The sequence below is a fragment of the Eucyclogobius newberryi genome, unplaced genomic scaffold (genome assembly GCF_026437365.1).
Source record: "Eucyclogobius newberryi isolate DKJ021-1_F unplaced genomic scaffold, fEucNew1.0.hap1 SCAF_16, whole genome shotgun sequence".
NCBI lineage: Eukaryota > Metazoa > Chordata > Actinopteri > Gobiiformes > Gobiidae > Eucyclogobius > Eucyclogobius newberryi.
The window spans coordinates 35,321,182-35,338,003 of record NW_027315790.1 but is presented as its reverse complement, the minus strand read 5'-3'; the positions used below and the strand labels follow the sequence as shown (position 1 = coordinate 35,338,003).

Below are 16,822 nucleotides of genomic sequence, written 5' to 3'. Positions count from 1 at the left end.
TCATTGGTTCACGATATTAAGAGATTAATATTACATATTAGGCCCTTTAACCCCCCCCGGCCCTTTAACCCGGCCCTTTGCCCTTTAACCCCCCCGGCCCTTTAACCCGGCCCTTTGCCCTTTAACCCCCCCGGCCCTTTAACCCGGCCCTTTGCCCTTTAACCCCCCCGGCCCTTTAACCCTCTGACCCCCTGACCCTTTAACTTCTGACCCTCAAGAAACGGGTCAGAGCAGAGAAGGGGGAGGGGCCCAGTGCGCCCTCTGCTGGAGGAAGTGACACAAACACAATATTTCCACATTTTATTTTGAAACAGACAAAAGTTTCTCAGAAAAATCGTAGATAATAAATAAATATGAACTGTGGAAATTCTGTTTTAAAATGTCCAAACGTAAAAGATTCATTTGTGTGAAAACCTGAAGTTTCTCGTGTTTTTGACTCGTTTGAAAAAGATCCAGCGACGAGGACCTTTCACCACAGGGCTGTGGGTTCTAGTCCCACGAGGACCTTTCACCACAGGGCTGTGGGTTCTAGTCCCACGAGGACCTTTCACCACAGGGCTGTGGGTTCTAGTCCCACGAGGACCTTTCACCACAGGGCTGTGGGTTCTAGTCCCACGAGGACCTTTCACCACAGGGCTGTGGGTTCTAGTCCCACGAGGACCTTTCACCACAGGGCTGTGGGTTCTAGTCCCACGAGGACCTTTCACCACAGGGCTGCGGGTTCTAGTCCCACGAGGACCTTTCACCACAGGGCTGCGGGTTCTAGTCCCACGCCGTCCTCGTCTACATTTGGAATGGAACGTGTTGGTTTAAATGAGGCTAAAACAGTAGCTGTGGAGTGAAGAGACTCCTGGTGTTAGGCTCTGCACGCTGGTCGCCGCGGCGATACAAATGCTGGTCATTGACAGAACATTTCTTACAGTTTCTGGAGAATAAAATAATGAAATTGGACAAACACGTTTCAGTCAGATTCCACCTCACAAGGTGGAACTGACTAAACCAGCATTACAGAAATGTTTAGGTCATGTCTGGGTCATGTCTGGGTCATGTGTGGGTCATGTGTGGGTCATGTTTAGGTCATGTCTGGGTCATGTTTAGGTCATGTCTGGGTCATCTTTGGGTCATGTTTGAGGTCATGTCTGGGTCATGTTTAGGTCATGTCTGGGTCATGTTTGAGGTCATGTCTGGGTCATCTTTGGGTCATGTTTAGGTCATGTCTGGGTCAGGTTTGGGTCATGTTTGAGGTCATGTCTGGGTCATGTTTAGGTCATGTCTGGGTCATGTCTGGGTCATGTTTGAGGTCATGTCTGGATCATCTTTGGGTCATGTTTGAGGTCATGTCTGGGTCATGTTTAGGTCATGTCTGGGTCAGGTTTGGTTCATGGTTGAGGTCATGTTTGGGTCATGTGTGGGTCATGTGTGGGTCATGTTTAGGTCATGTCTGGGTCATGTTTAGGTCATGTCTGGGTCATGTCTGGGTCATGTTTGAGGTCATGTCTGGGTCATCTTTGGGTCATGTTTGAGGTCATGTCTGGATCATGTTTAGGTCATGTCTGGGTCAGGTTTGGGTCATGTTTGAGGTCATGTCTGGGTCATGTTTAGGTCATGTCTGGGTCATGTTTAGGTCATGTCTGGGTCAGGTTTGGGTCATGTCTGGGTCATGTTTAGGTCATGTCTGGGTCATGTCTGGGTCATGTTTGAGGTCATGTCTGGGTCATCTTTGGGTCATGTTTGAGGTCATGTCTGGGTCATGTTTAGGTCATGTCTGGGTCAGGTTTGGTTCATGGTTGAGGTCATGTTTGGGTCATGTCTGGGTCATGTTTAGGTCATGTTTGGTTCATGGTTGAGGTCATGTCTGGGTCATGTCTGGGTCATGTTTGAGGTCATGTCTGGGTCATGTTTAGGTCATGTCTGGGTCAGGTTTGGGTCATGTTTGAGGTCATGTCTGGGTCATGTTTAGGTCATGTCTGGGTCATGTCTGGGTCATGTTTGAGGTAACACAAGGTTTTACTGTAAGTGTTTCAGACGAGTTTAAACCTTAAACGACATGTTTGGATTTGAGTCAGAAAAAACATTTGAAATGAATTGACAAAAATGAAAAAACATGCTACTGTAGACCTGGTTTAGTCCCGGTTTAGAAAAGCTGGAGGTTTCAAAGTCTTATTAAATCTTTACAAATGTAAAAGGTTCATAACAAAAGGAGCTTTCACACTTTCACTTTCATCCGGTCCTGGTCCTGGTCCTGGTCCTGGTCCTGGTCCTGGTCTCAGTCCGTTTGGTTCAGAAATAATGTCCAGAATCACCTGAGGAGAAAGAGAGACATAAGAGCAGTGTCAGGGCCGGAGCTCCTGTGTTTATTGCTTTTCTCATTTCCTTTTTAGTTTAATGTTTCAAACTCAGTTAAATATTAGTCAAAGACGACACAAGGAAACAAGGGAAAACACTGCCACGCCCAGGCCTCATACGGCCACGCCCAGGCCTCATACGGCCACGCCCAGGCCTCATACGGCCACGCCCAGGCCTCATACGGCCACGCCCAGGCCTCATACGGCCACGCCCAGGCCTCATACGGCCACGCCCAGGCCTCATACGGCCACGCCCAGGCCTCATACGGCCACGCCCAGGCCTCATACGGCCACGGCCAGGCCTCATACGGCCACGGCCAGGCCTCATACGGCCACGCCCAGGCCTCATACGGCCACGCCCAGGCCTCATACGGCCACGCCCAGGCCTCATACGGCCACGCCCAGGCCTCATACGGCCACGCCCAGGCCTCATACTGCCACGCCCAGGCCTCGCGCTGCCACGCCCAGAACACCTGAAGGACCACGATCCAGAACACCTGCAGGACCACGATCCAGAACACCTGCAGGACCACGATCCAGAACACCTGCAGGACCACGATCCAGAACACCTGCAGGACCACGATCCAGAACACCTGCAGGACCACGATCCAGAACACCTGCAGGACCACGATCCAGAACACCTGCAGGACCACGATCCAGAACAGCTGCAGGACCATGATCCAGAACACCTGCAGGACCACGATCCAGAACACCTGCAGGACCACGATCCAGAACACCTGCAGGACCACGATCCAGAACAACTGCAGGACCACGATCCAGAACAGCTGCAGGACCATGATCCAGAACACCTGCAGGACCACGATCCAGAACACCTGCAGGACCACGATCCAGAACACCTGCAGGACCACGATCCAGAACACCTGCAGGACCACGATCCAGAACAGCTGCAGGACCACGATCCAGAACAGCTGCAGGACCATGATCCAGAACACCTGCAGGACCACGATCCAGAACACCTGCAGGACCACGATCCAGAACACCTGCAGGACCACGATCCAGAACAACTGCAGGACCATGATCCAGAACAGCTGCAGGACCACAATCCAGAACAGCTGCAGGACAAACTTTAAGGGTGGTCCAGTTCTGAGGTTTAAGGGTCTTTTCCACACAGGCCAAAGTGGTGTCGTCTTTGACTAATATTTAAATGAGTTTGATCTGAAACATTAAAGTGACCGAGCGTAAGAACACTTGGATTATTAGTTTAGTCTGTGTCGTTTGACCTCATTTCCTTCTGTTTCAGTCAATATTTAGTCAAATAGTCAGTTTTGGCTTGATTCGACTGAAGCAGAAAAGAGTTCTTCGAGTTTTAGAGATAAAGTTTGATTGGATCCCAGTGACTTTCGCTGAAGAGTGAAACACATCGAATAGAAACACTGAGAATGGAAACAGCTCGAAAACACCCAGTTTCGATATATCGACACGTCTGAGTTTGAGGCTCGTTTAATTTTTATTATTTGAAAATATCAGAACTTTTAGTCCACGAACGACATCAACTACGGCTCCATTCCAGAGTCAATACTTCAGCGCTTTAACCCGCAGCGCCCCCTGCAGCTCGGACCACTCAAACGCAAACATATTTACAATGTGGCTAAAAAATATTTATAAAAATATCCCCAAGAAGCTCATTTTGTAGGTTTATAATTTCACTTCCTTTTTGTACTTGACATCACACTAGGAAATTACCCAGCAACCACTGGGCCAAAACCTGTCTATAATAATGTATTTATTTAATATGTGACCAATAAAAATATATGAGAGCGACTTTATTTTGTTGAATTAATGTTTAGAGTAAAAAAAGTAGTTTATTTTGGGTAAATTCTACTTTGATAGTATGAGTGTCCCTGCTGTGATGTCACTTCCTGTATGAGTGTCTCTGCTGTGATGTCACTTCCTGTATGAGTGTCTCTGCAGTGATGTTACTTCCTGTATGAGTGTCCCTGCTGTGATGTCACTTCCTGTATGAGTGTCCCTGCTGTGATGTCACTTCCTGTATGAGTGTCTCTGCAGTGATGTAACTTCCTGTATGAGTGTCCCTGCTGTGATGTCACTTCCTGTATGAGTGTCTCTGCTGTGATGTCACTTCCTGTATGAGTGTCCCTGCTGTGATGTCACTTCCTGTATGAGTGTCCCTGCTGTGATGTCACTTCCTGTATGAGTGTCCCTGCTGTGATGTCACTTCCTGTATGAGTGTCCCTGCTGTGATGTCACTTCCTGTATGAGTGTCTCTGCAGTGATGTAACTTCCTGTATGAGTGTCTCTGCACTGATGTCACTTCCTGTATGAGTGTCTCTGCACTGATGTCACTTCCTGTATGAGTGTCTCTGCTGTGATGTCACTTCCTGTATGAGCGGCCCTGCTGTGATGTCACTTCCTGTATGAGTGTCCCTGCTGTGATGTCACTTCCTGTATGAGTGTCTCTGCTGTGATGTCACTTCCTGTATGAGTGTCTCTGCTGTGATGTCACTTCCTGTATGAGCGGCCCTGCTGTGATGTCACTTCCTGTATGAGTGTCCCTGCTGTGATGTCACTTCCTGTATGAGTGTCCCTGCTGTGATGTCACTTCCTGTCATTTCAGGGATAAACACCAGATAAGTCACAATGACAGAATCACAAAAAGCCGTCGTGGCCCTTTAAGTATCGAAAGCACTTTTTAACGAATCATTTTCAAATAAAGTGTTTCAAATGTCAAAGATTAAAGACAGATTTGGTTAAAAAAGAACAACAGCAGATTAACCCAGATGCCCTGCCGTCTCACCGGCTCACGTCTGCTCCTCGGCAACAGGCTGTGATTGGCCACTCTGCTCCTCAGTCTGTGATTGGCTGTTTAGTCCCTCCTCCGTCTGTGATTGGCCGGTGTGTACCTGACCCTCGTCGTCGTGGTGATGTTCCTGGGCTCCTTGTTCCTGCAGCTCCATCTCTCCTTCACTGTCCTCTTCGCTCCGCTCTTCTTCTTCCTCTGCATCCTCCTCCTCCTCCATGTCTTCTCCTCTCTCCGCCTCTTCAGCCGCCTCCTCTTCCTCCTCAGCCTCCTCCTCCTCCTCCTCCTCAGCCGCCTCCTCTTCCTCCTCAGCCTCCTCCTCCTCCTCCTCAGCCGCCTCCTCCTCCTCCTCAGCCGCCTCCTCCTCAGCCGCCTCCTCCTCCTCCTCCTCCTCAGCCGCCTCCTCCTCCTCCTCCTGATGGAAATGGATGAAGATGGCAAAGTTCAGACCTCCCTCAGAACTCCTTCAGCCCCCGGCCCCGGCCCCAGACCCCCAGCCCCAGCCCCCCAGCCCCCCAGCCCCAGACCCCCGACCCCGGGCCCCAGACCCCGGGCCCCAGACCCCGGGCCCCAGACCCAGACCCAGCCCCCTGGCCCCAGACCCCGGCCCCATCTTACCGTGATGGTCTCTTCTTCGCTGAAGCCCTGCAGGCCTTGCTCTTCTCTGGTCTGGACCTCCTTGAACCAGTCTCTGACTCGTTCGTAGCTGAGTCCAGACTTTGTGACCAGCTCGTCCAGGTCTCGCTCGCTCAGCGCGCGGTGACACAGGTAATACTGCTTCAGGAACCAGGTCCCAGACTTCACCTGGACAAAGCAGAGCAAAGACACTTTACATCAAGAACAACAGCAACAAGTTCCACTGGGTCTGATTGGTTCAGCCCTAAAGTCTCAGTCTGAAGTCTCTGGTCCATGTCTTGGGTCCAAAGTGGCCCCAGAGAGGTTCTAGCTCCCAAAGAGGTCTGGCTCTTGGGCTCCCGGTTTAGTCCCGGTTTAGTCCCGGTTTAGTCCCGGTTTAGTCCCGGTTTAGACCCGGTTTAGACCCGGTTTAGTCCCGGTTTAGTCCCGGTTTAGTCCCGGTTTAGTCCCGGTTTAAACCCGTTGTACCTTGACTGCAGTGAAGTCCTGAGCAGAGCGTTTACTTGGCGCTCTCCTTCGTCGTGACCAGCCTCTGAACCTTTTCCTTGGTTTCTTTTTAGCTCCGTTCAGCGCCTCGTCCACCTGCAACAGAAAAACACCAGTGTTGTACCTGAACGCACTGTATCACTGTGGTGAGGTGGTGGTGGTGAGGTGGTGGTGGTGGTGAGGTGGTGGTGGTGGTGAGGTGGTGGTGGTGAGGTGGTGGTGAGGTGAGGGTGGTGGTGAGGTGGTGGTGGTGGTGAGGTGGTGGTGGTGGTGGTGGTGGTGAGGTGGTGGTGGTGGTGGTGAGGTGGTGGTGGTGGTGAGGTGGTGGTGGTGGTGGTGAGGTGGTGGTGGTGGTGAGGTGGTGGTGAGGTGGTGGTGGTGGTGGTGGTGAGGTGGTGGTGTGGTGGTGGTGGTGGTGTGGTGGTGGTGGTGAGGTGGTGGTGGTGAGGTGGTGGTGGTGAGGGTGAGGTGGTGGTGGTGAGGGTGAGGTGGTGGTGGTGAGGGTGAGGGTGGTGGTGGTGGTGGTGGTGGTGGTGGTGGTGGTGGTGAGGTGGTGGTGGTGGTGGTGGTGGTGGTGAGGTGGTGGTGGTGAGGTGGTGGTGAGGTGGTGGTGGTGGTGAGGTGGTGGTGAGGTGGTGGTGAGGTGGTGGTGAGGTGGTGGTGGTGGTGAGATGGTGGTGGTGGTGGTGGTGGGATGGTGGTGGTGGTGGTGGTGAGGTGGTGGTGGTGGTGAGGTGGTGGTGGTGGTGGTGAGGTGGTGGTGAGGTGGTGGTGGTGGTGGTGGTGGTGGTGGTGGTGATGGTGAGATGGTGGTGGTGGTGAGATGGTGGTGGTGGTGAGATGGTGGTGGTGGTGAGATGGTGGTGGTGGTGGTGGTGGTGGTGAGGTGGTGGTGAGATGGTGGTGGTGGTGGTGGTGGTGGGATGGTGGTGGTGGTGGTGGTGGTGGTGGTGGTGGTGAGGTGGTGAGATGGTGGTGGTGGTGGGATGGTGGTGGTGGTGGTGAGGTGGTGGTGGTGGTGGTGAGGTGGTGGTGGTGAGGTGGTGGTGAGGTGGTGAGGTGGTGGTGGTGAGGTGGTGGTGGTGGTGAGGTGGTGGTGGTGAGGTGGTGGAGGTGGTGGTGGTGAGGTGGTGGTGGTGAGGTGGTGGTGGTGAGGTGGTGGGGTGGTGGTGGTGAGGTGGTGGTGGTGGTGAGGTGGTGGTGGTGGTGGTGAGGTGGTGGTGGTGGTGAGGTGGTGGTGGTGGTGGTGAGGTGGTGGTGGTGGTGAGGTGGTGGTGGTGGTGGTGGTGGTGGTGGTGGTGAGGTGGTGGTGGTGAGGTGGTGGTGGTGGTGAGGTGGTGGTGGTGAGGTGGTGGTGGTGGTGGTGAGGTGGTGGTGGTGGTGAGGTGGTGGTGGTGGTGGTGAGGTGGTGAGGTGGTGGTGGTGAGGTGGTGGTGGTGGTGAGGTGGTGGTGGTGGTGAGGTGGTGGTGGTGGTGGTGGTGAGGTGGTGGTGGTGGTGAGGTGGTGGTGGTGGTGGTGGTGGTGAGGTGGTGGTGGTGGTGAGGTGGTGGTGGTGGTGAGGTGGTGGTGGTGGTGAGGTGGTGGTGGTGGTGAGGTGGTGGTGGTGGTGGTGGTGGTGAGGTGGTGGTGGTGGTGGTGGTGAGATGGTGGTGGTGGTGGTGGTGGGATGGTGGTGGTGGTGGTGGTGGTGGTGATGGTGAGATGGTGGTGGTGGGGTGGTGGTGGTGGTGAGGTGGTGGTGGTGGTGGTGGTGGTGAGGTGGTGGTGGTGGTGGTGGTGGTGGTGGTGGTGGTGGGATGGTGGTGGTGGTGGTGGTGAGGTGGTGGTGGTGAGGTGGTGAGGTGGTGGTGGTGGTGAGGTGGTGGTGGTGAGGTGGTGGTGGTGGTGGTGGTGGTGGTGGTGAGGTGGTGGTGGTGAGGTGGTGGTGGTGGTGGTGGTGGTGGTGGTGAGGTGGTGGTGGTGAGGTGGTGGTGGTGGTGGTGAGGTGGTGGTGAGGTGGTGGTGGTGGTGAGATGGTGGTGGTGGTGGTGGTGGGATGGTGGTGGTGAGGTGGTGGTGGTGGTGGTGGTGGTGGTGGGATGGTGGTGGTGGTGGTGGTGGGATGGTGGTGAGGTGGTGGTGGTGAGGTGGTGGTGGTGAGGTGGTGGTGGTGAGGTGGAGGTGGTGAGGTGGAGGTGGTGGTGGTGGTGGTGGTGGTGAGGTGGTGGTGGTGAGGTGGTGGTGGTGGTGAGGTGGTGGTGGTGGTGAGGTGGTGGTGGTGGTGAGGTGGTGGTGGTGGTGAGGTGGTGGTGGTGGTGAGGTGGTGGTGGTGGTGGTGGTGAGGTGGTGGTGGTGGTGGTGGTGAGATGGTGGTGGTGAGGTGGTGGTGGTGGTGAGGTGGTGGTGGTGGTGGTGGTGGTGGGATGGTGGTGGTGGTGGTGGTGGGATGGTGGTGAGGTGGTGGTGGTGAGGTGGAGGTGGTGGTGGTGGTGGTGGTGGTGGTGGTGGTGGTGAGGTGGTGGTGGTGAGGTGGTGGTGGTGGTGGTGGTGGTGGTGGTGAGGTGGTGCTGAATGGACAGCACATGGGGAAGTCTGTCCCTTCAGTGTGAATGTAAATCCTGGGTAAAGGATTCATATTTGGTTGAAGATGAATCTGACACATATTTTCAGCAATAAACTAATACAATAATTGCTGCTGAGGTTGTATTTGGGCTGTGGAAATAATTTAGAAAAACTATAGCATTATATTGAAAAAAAGAACTAAACTAGTTCAAAATTTGTGAATTATGAACTGAACTAGTTCATGTAGAAAGTGAACTTTCCCAACACTGACCAACAGAACATTAAGTCTGACCTCTGACCTCTGACCCTCTCCCCCCTCACCTTTCCGCTCTGGTACAGGTAGTACCACTTGAGGGCGTTGTTCTTGCAGGAGTAGCGTGCGTCTCCAAACCAGTTGACGATGTGTGGGCGTGGCAGGCCGGTCTCTGAGGCCAGGCGCTCGTACTCCTGAGCCGTGGGCCACTGCGAGCGGACGAACGCCAGCTTCAGCACGTGAAGCTGCTCCAGGGACTTCTTCACCGCCCGACGGGCGCCGGACACGGGCTTCTGCCAGGGAGACGGAGAGTCCTCTGAGGCCTGCAGGGAGAGACCGGGTTTAGTACTTGTGTAGTCCGGGTGTAGTCCGGGTTTGGTCCGGGTTTAGTACTTGTGTAGTCCGGGTTCAGTACTTGTGTAGTCCGGGTTTAGTCCGGGTTTGGTCCGGGTTTAGTACTTGTGTAGTCCGGGTTTAGTACATGTGTAGTCCGGGTTTAGTACTTGTGTAGTCCGGGTTCAGTACTTGTGTAGTCCGGGTTTAGTCCGGGTTTGGTCCGGGTTTAGTACTTGTGTAGTCCGGGTTTAGTACATGTGTAGTCCGGGTTTAGTACTTGTGTAGTCCGGGTTCAGTACTTGTGTAGTCCGGGTTCAGTACTTGTGTAGTCCGGGTTTAGTCCGGGTTCAGCCCGGGTTCAGTCCTGACCTGGTCCCCGAGCGTGGCGCCCGTGGTGGGTACTTTGCGTCTCTCGGTGAACCAGGCGTCCACTTCTCGTCGGGTCAGTTTGGTCTGAGCTCTGAGGCGGTTCAGCTCGTCGTCGCTGGGCGTGTCGTTCTTCTGGAAACTGGCCTCCAACACCAGCAGCTGCTTCGGCGTTTTCTCCTTAAAGGCGTTTTCTCCTTAAACTTCTGAAGCGTGAAATCCGGAAACGCATTTCTGAACTTGGTTCTGACGTCGCTGTGGGACGACGCCACCTACAGGCCACACAGAGAAAGACAACTTACATTTAGAGACATCATCTGGGCCTTTTCAATCTAAACGCTGTGAACGCTTGGCCTCCGGGGGGCGTCGGCCTCCGGGGGGGCGTCGGCCTCGTGCTGCGTGACTGACCCTGGGCTCTCGCTCCCCGAGGACGAGGCCCGACGTGGGAGACGAGTCAGTGTCGTCGCTGGAGTCGATGACGATGGTTCCACGGCTCACGCCGGGCTTAGACTCCGGCTCAGATCCGCCCTCGCTGAAGCCCGGGTGGAGGGTTCTACTCCCGGAACCGGCCCGGGGCGAAGTCTCGGGCGGCAGACCCAGGTGGTCCTTCGAGTTCCGCTGGTTGTACCGAGTGTCACTGAACCACTTCTTTATGGCACGTTTGGACAGTTTGGTCACCTGCAGATAACGGAACACAGACCCGGCTCAGACCCAGACCCGGCTCAGAGCCAGACCCGGCTCAGAGCCAGACCCGGCTCAGAGCCAGACCCGGCCCAGACCCAGACCCGGCCCAGACCCGGCACAGACCCGGTCTTACCTGCATGAGGCGGGAGATCTCGGCGTCGGAGGCGAACTGTCGGCGTCCGTAACTGGCCTTGAGCTGGGCCAGTTGCTCTTTGGACTTCTTGGGTTTGGTGGGACTCTGGTCCAGTCCTGAGGCAATCTCGGTCTTGGTTTGGGTCTCGGCGGGTTCAGAGGCGTGGGGCTGGTTGCCGGTTTGGTTGCTGTGCACGGTGGGGGTGATGAGCGGAGCCACGGACAGCGCGTTGCCGTTAGCTTTAGCCTGTAGCTGCGTCAGCACGAGCCCGGACTGACCCACGATGTGACACGTCTGGAACAGCGACTGGAGCCCGTTGGACGCCAGGTTCGCCGGGATCACTGTGATGGTGGGCGGAGCCTGCACCGCGCCGTTAAACTTCTTACGCCGCGCCTCCTCCACCTGGGAAAGCAGAGCGGTCACAAAGTACGTTGACACCGACGGTCAACAGCCTGGAGCGGACACTGACCTCCTCTGGAGTCCAGCTCACGCCGTGCTTCAGTCTCTGAGCTGAAAACCAGACTTTGATCTGCTCTTCACTGAACTTAGTCTGAGACGACAGGCCCAGGATCTCAGACACCGACGGGTACGGGAACCTGCGGAGAGAGGGTCAGCACACAGGACCGGCTGACCGGGCTCTGACCCTAACCCAGACCCAGCTCTGAGCCAGACCCAGCTCTGACCCTGACCCAGCTCTGAGCCTGACCCAGCTCTGAGCCTGACCCAGCTCTGACCCTGACCCAGCTCTGAGCCTGACCCAGCTCTGACCCTGACCCAGCTCTGAGCCAGACCCAGCTCTGAGCCTGACCCAGCTCTGAGCCTGACCCAGCTATGACCTGAACTCTGACCTGGCTCCGACCCTGGACTAAACTGACCTGTTGTAGGCGCCGATGAGCAGCACGTTGTTGTCCATGCTCGGGCTGTAGGACGGGATGCTGCTGACAGGGATCAGGAGCTGAGTTTGTGGAGCGCTGGACGCAACGTGACCCTGAAGCGCCGAGAGAACCTGAGCCAACGTCCCGGGCGTCAGCACCCCACTGGCCCCTGTGGGAGGAGACTAAACTCAGGCTAAACAGAACTAAACAACAGAACTAAACCTGGATTTAAACTCAGGCTAAACAGAACTAAACCTGGATTTAAACTCAGACTAAACAGAACTAAACCTGGATTTAAACTCAGACTAAACAGAACTAAACCTGGATTTAAACTCAGGCTAAACAGAACTAAACCTGGATTTAAACTCAGGCTAAACAGAACTAAACCTGGATTTAAACTCAGACTAAACAGAACTAAACCTGGATTTAAACTCAGACTAAACAGAACTAAACCTGGATTTAAACTCAGACTAAACAGAACTAAACCTGGATTTAAACTCAGGCTAAACAGAACTAAACCTGGATTTAAACTCAGACTAAACAGAACTAAACCTGGATTTAAACTCAGGCTAAACAGAACTAAACCTGGATTTAAACTCAGGCTAAACAGAACTAAACCTGGATTTAAACTCAGACTAAACAGAACTAAACCTGGATTTAAACTCAGACTAAACAGAACTAAACCTGGATTTAAACTCAGGCTAAACAGAACTAAACCTGGATTTAAACTCAGACTAAACAGAACTAAACCTGGATTTAAACTCAGGCTAAACAGAACTAAACCTGGATTTAAACTCAGACTAAACAGAACTAAACCTGGATTTAAACTCAGACTAAACAGAACTAAACCTGGATTTAAACTCAGGCTAAACAGAACTAAACCTGGATTTAAACTCAGACTAAACAGAACTAAACCTGGATTTAAACTCAGGCTAAACAGAACTAAACCTGGATTTAAACTCAGGCTAAACAGAACTAAACCTGGATTTAAACTCAGGCTAAACAGAACTAAACCTGGATTTAAACTCAGACTAAACAGAACTAAACCTGGATTTAAACTCAGACTAAACAGAACTAAACCTGGATTTAAACTCAGACTAAACAGAACTAAACCTGGATTTAAACTCAGGCTAAACAGAACTAAACCTGGATTTAAACTCAGGCTAAACAGAACTAAACAACAGAACTAAACCTGGATTTAAACTCAGACTAAACAGAACTAAACCTGGATTTAAACTCAGACTAAACAGAACTAAACCTGGATTTAAACTCAGGCTAAACAGAACTAAACCTGGATTTAAACTCAGGCTAAACAGAACTAAACAACAGAACTAAACCTGGATTTAAACTCAGACTAAACAGAACTAAACCTGGATTTAAACTCAGACTAAACAGAACTAAACCTGGATTTAAACTCAGACTAAACAGAACTAAACCTGGATTTAAACTCAGGCTAAACAGAACTAAACCTGGATTTAAACTCAGACTAAACAGAACTAAACCTGGATTTAAACTCAGGCTAAACAGAACTAAACCTGGATTTAAACTCAGGCTAAACAGAACTAAACCTGGATTTAAACTCAGACTAAACAGAACTAAACCTGGATTTAAACTCAGGCTAAACAGAACTAAACCTGGATTTAAACTCAGACTAAACAGAACTAAACCTGGATTTAAACTCAGGCTAAACAGAACTAAACCTGGATTTAAACTCAGACTAAACAGAACTAAACCTGGATTTAAACTCAGGCTAAACAGAACTAAACCTGGATTTAAACTCGGACTAAACAGAACTAAACCTGGATTCAAACTCAGGCTAAACAGAACTAAACCTGGATTTAAACTCAGGCTAAACAGAACTAAACCTGGATTTAAACTCAGGCTAAACAGAACTAAACCTGGATTTAAACTCAGACTAAACAGAACTAAACCTGGATTAGGACTAAGACTCACCTGCGCTTCCTTTGACCTGGACCATGTTGGCTCCGTTCACGACGATACTCGGAGGAACGGAGAGGAGCCGCGGGGCGACGGGAGCGACGGGGGTCACAGGGGTCAGGGGGGCGGGGCTTAACACTGGCATTTCCTTGCTGTCATAGTCCTCCTCACTGTCGCTCTCCACTTTGATGACCTCGTGGCTCAGGAGCTTGTTGAACTTGTTGTCGGCGCGGCTCTTCTGCCTCATGATGGGCGTGTGGCTCAGGGCGATGGACGGGGCGCACAACTCGCCTTCGCTCTCCTCCGCCTTCATGAAGCTTCCGTCGAACGTGAGGTCGTTGACGGTCTGCTGGAACACGGTCTGGTTGTTCCTGGTCACCATGGTGCGGGTGAAGCTGTCCTCGCCCGGGTGACATCGCGCGTTGTGCACCTGCAGCGTGTCGTAACTGCACAAGAGCAACAGGCAGGGTTAGTCCAGTCCCAGGTCCAGGTCTCAGGTCCAGGTCCCAGGTCCCAGGTCCCAGGTCCAGGTCCCAGGTCCCAGGTCCCAGGTCCCAGGTCCCAGGTCCCAGGTCCCAGGTCCCAGGTCCCAGGTCCAGGTCCCAGGTCCAGGTCTCAGTCTCAGGTCCAGACCTCTTGGTGCTGTAGTCACACTCCAAACAGACGTATGACGTGTTGGTGACGATGTGCGGATGCTCCAGGTCCACGTGGCTCGTGAACAGCTTCAGTTCTGACGTTTGGAAGCTGCAGTATTTACACTCGTACCCTCCCTCTGAGACTCCGCCCCCTCCGGGAGCCGTCAGGAAGAAGTCCGCCTGGAGACAAGGACGTCAGAGACTTTAGAGACACCAGAGACACCCGGAAAAGGCCCGACGTGTCCTTTAAACTCACCTGCATGATGTCATCGTCGCTGTCCAGAGCTCTGGCCCCGCCCTCTCTGACAGCACTGCGCTCCGATTGGTCGACGAGGCAGAGTTCTTCCTGGTCCGACTCGGCCGCTTCCTGTTTTGGTACCATACACGGCGTGGTGGACTTCCTCCGGCTGGACATCCTGCTGTGTCAGGTTCAGCCTCAAAACAAAAGCAATCTGAAACGAGGAAGTCGCCGCATCAGGCAGGAAGTCGCCGAGTGACACAGGAAGTCGCCGCCGCGTTACAGAGGAAGTCGCCGCGTTACAGAAGAAGTCGCCGCGTTACACAGGAAGTCGCCGCGTTACACAGGAAGTCGCCGCGTTACACAGGAAGTCGCCGCGTTACACAGGAAGTCGCCGCGTTACACAGGAAGTCGCCGCGTTACACAGGAAGTTGCTGCGTTACACAGTAAGTCTAAAGGAAAAAGAAGGAAATTGAATTCAGGAATCGAGAAAGATGCGCGGCAGTTTACACAGCGGTTTAGAACGGCAACGAAGGATTATTTTAGCGCTCAACGTCAAACGATCACTGTTCAGACTTTAAACACGTTTTAGACCAAATAAATGTAAATCTGTGACAGAAGAGAGACTATTTATGAATAAAGTGTTTTATTGGGGGAAAATTGTTTAATGGCTTGACATTTTGTTATAAAAGCCAGACAAACGCAACGATGTGTTTCATAGTCGACTGTTTAGTTATTGCGATGGTTTGGACCAATCAGAGCGCTGAATATGACTGTGGGATTAAGTATTTATATTGTACAATCATTTGATAAATGATAAAGAAGAACAATGATAAAATAAACTATTTTACTATTAAAATGATCTAAACTGACTAAAACACTTTTTTCTCAATGAAAAGTAAAATCAGACTTTGAGACGATTAAAATGACTCCTGAGAATAAATACAACTACTAATTATCATGCCATTATTAGTGTTTTGTTGAAATAAAGCTCTGAAACTGCATGAACAATGATGAAACAATCATTTGAGCCAATAATCGCCTCTTGAGTGACCGCGGGGACCGTCCGCACGCGCTCCCGTCAGGACATTCTGTTCCGCGGGGTCGTGTCCGAAACTTGATGAGAAGCCAATAGTTTCGCCTTTTCTCTTCTTTTACAGACGACGCGTGGATTAAACTAGTTTGACGTGTGAGTCGCGTCATTTGTCGGTGACAGACGCGGCTGCGGAGCCCGAACTGCGCACGAACAAGCGCAAAGAGCAAACGGAACCGGAGAGCAGCGCATCCCGGAGCTAACCCCGCTAACCGCGCTCTCCCCCGGCCGCTGCGCCCGCCTCCCGCAGCACCTCCGCCCCGTTCACACTCCTCCGCCAAGCCCCGGGTCAGCCTCACCTCTCCGCGGGCAGTCCTGGAGTCAGCCCCCGAGCTCCTGCATCCTTCTCCGGGCTCAGAGTGTTAGCCTCGGCCGCTGTAGCGCTGTAGCATCTCCCGGGGGTCGGCAGCCGTTCTTCCGCCTTCGCTCCGCGGCTGCAGCGGTGTCTCGGCCGGGGTCCACGCCGCTCCACTACCGGCCGCGGGCTCCGGGCTCCGGGCTCGGCATGTCTCGGGCCGCGGAGGCGCACGGAGAACGCGGGGAAAGGCAGAGTTCGGAGGAAAACACAGCGCGGGCAGAACGTGAGCCAGAGAAATGTTTAGAAAGAGCAGAGAACACTTCCGGCCACAGCGACCTTTCACAGTAAACCCAGGAAGTGCTTCATACCTTTACAGAAGTAAATGCTGAGGTTTGACTAAACAGCTGTAAACGTCTGAAGCCGGCACTGGCCAGTAAAAGTACTGCAGTGTCCCCCAACTATGTCCTTTTAGAGTACAAAGTATGTCACAGTTTTTAGAGCTATAAAAGAGCCAGACATGAGCCCCCCCCCCGACATGAGCCCCCCCCGACATGAGCCCCCCCCCGACATGAGCCCCCCCCGACATGAGCCCCCCCCCGACATGAGCCCCCCCCCCGACATGAGCCCCCCCCGACATGAGCCCCCCCGACATGAGCCCCCCCCCGACATGAGCCCCCCCGACATGAGCGCCCCCGACATGAGCCCCCCCCCGACATGAGCCCCCCCCCGACATGAGCCCCCCCCGACATGAGCCCCCCCCCGACATGAGCGCCCCCCGACATGAGCCCCCCCCCGACATGAGCGCCCCCCCGACATGAGCCCCCCCCCGACATGAGCCCCCCCCGACATGAGCGCCCCCCCGACATGAGGCCCCCCGACATGAGGCCCCCCGACATGAGCCCCCCCGACATGAGCGCCCCCCCCGACATGAGCCCCCCCCCGACATGAGCGCCCCCCCGACATGAGCGCCCCCCCGACATGAGCCCCCCCCCGACATGAGGCCCCCCCCGACATGAGGCCCCCCGACATGAGAACCCCCGACATGAGCCCCCCCGACATGAGCCCCCCCCGACATGAGCCCCCCCCCGACATGAGCGCCCCCCCGACATGAGGCCCCCCCGACATGAGCCCCCCCCCGACATGAGCCCCCCCCCGACATGAGCCCCCCCCGACATGAGCCCCCCC

General features: G+C 53.7%; 1 protein-coding gene across 1 annotated transcript; it reads right to left on the bottom strand.

Annotated features, from left to right (window-relative positions):
- Positions 1-337: 337 nt before the first annotated feature.
- Positions 338-15,929, bottom strand: LOC140362252 (zinc fingers and homeoboxes protein 1-like). The gene is given in 15 exon segments (XM_072448352.1): positions 338-2,303; positions 5,122-5,449; positions 5,743-5,928; positions 6,229-6,342; positions 9,110-9,364; positions 9,747-9,944; positions 9,947-10,015; positions 10,152-10,421; positions 10,561-10,962; positions 11,030-11,156; positions 11,436-11,604; positions 13,389-13,819; positions 14,007-14,188; positions 14,265-14,460; positions 15,639-15,929. Coding segments are annotated over 13 exon segments (2,886 nt in total). The 5' UTR covers positions 14,424-14,460; positions 15,639-15,929; the 3' UTR covers positions 338-2,303; positions 5,122-5,125.
- Positions 15,930-16,822: the final 893 nt, after the last annotated feature.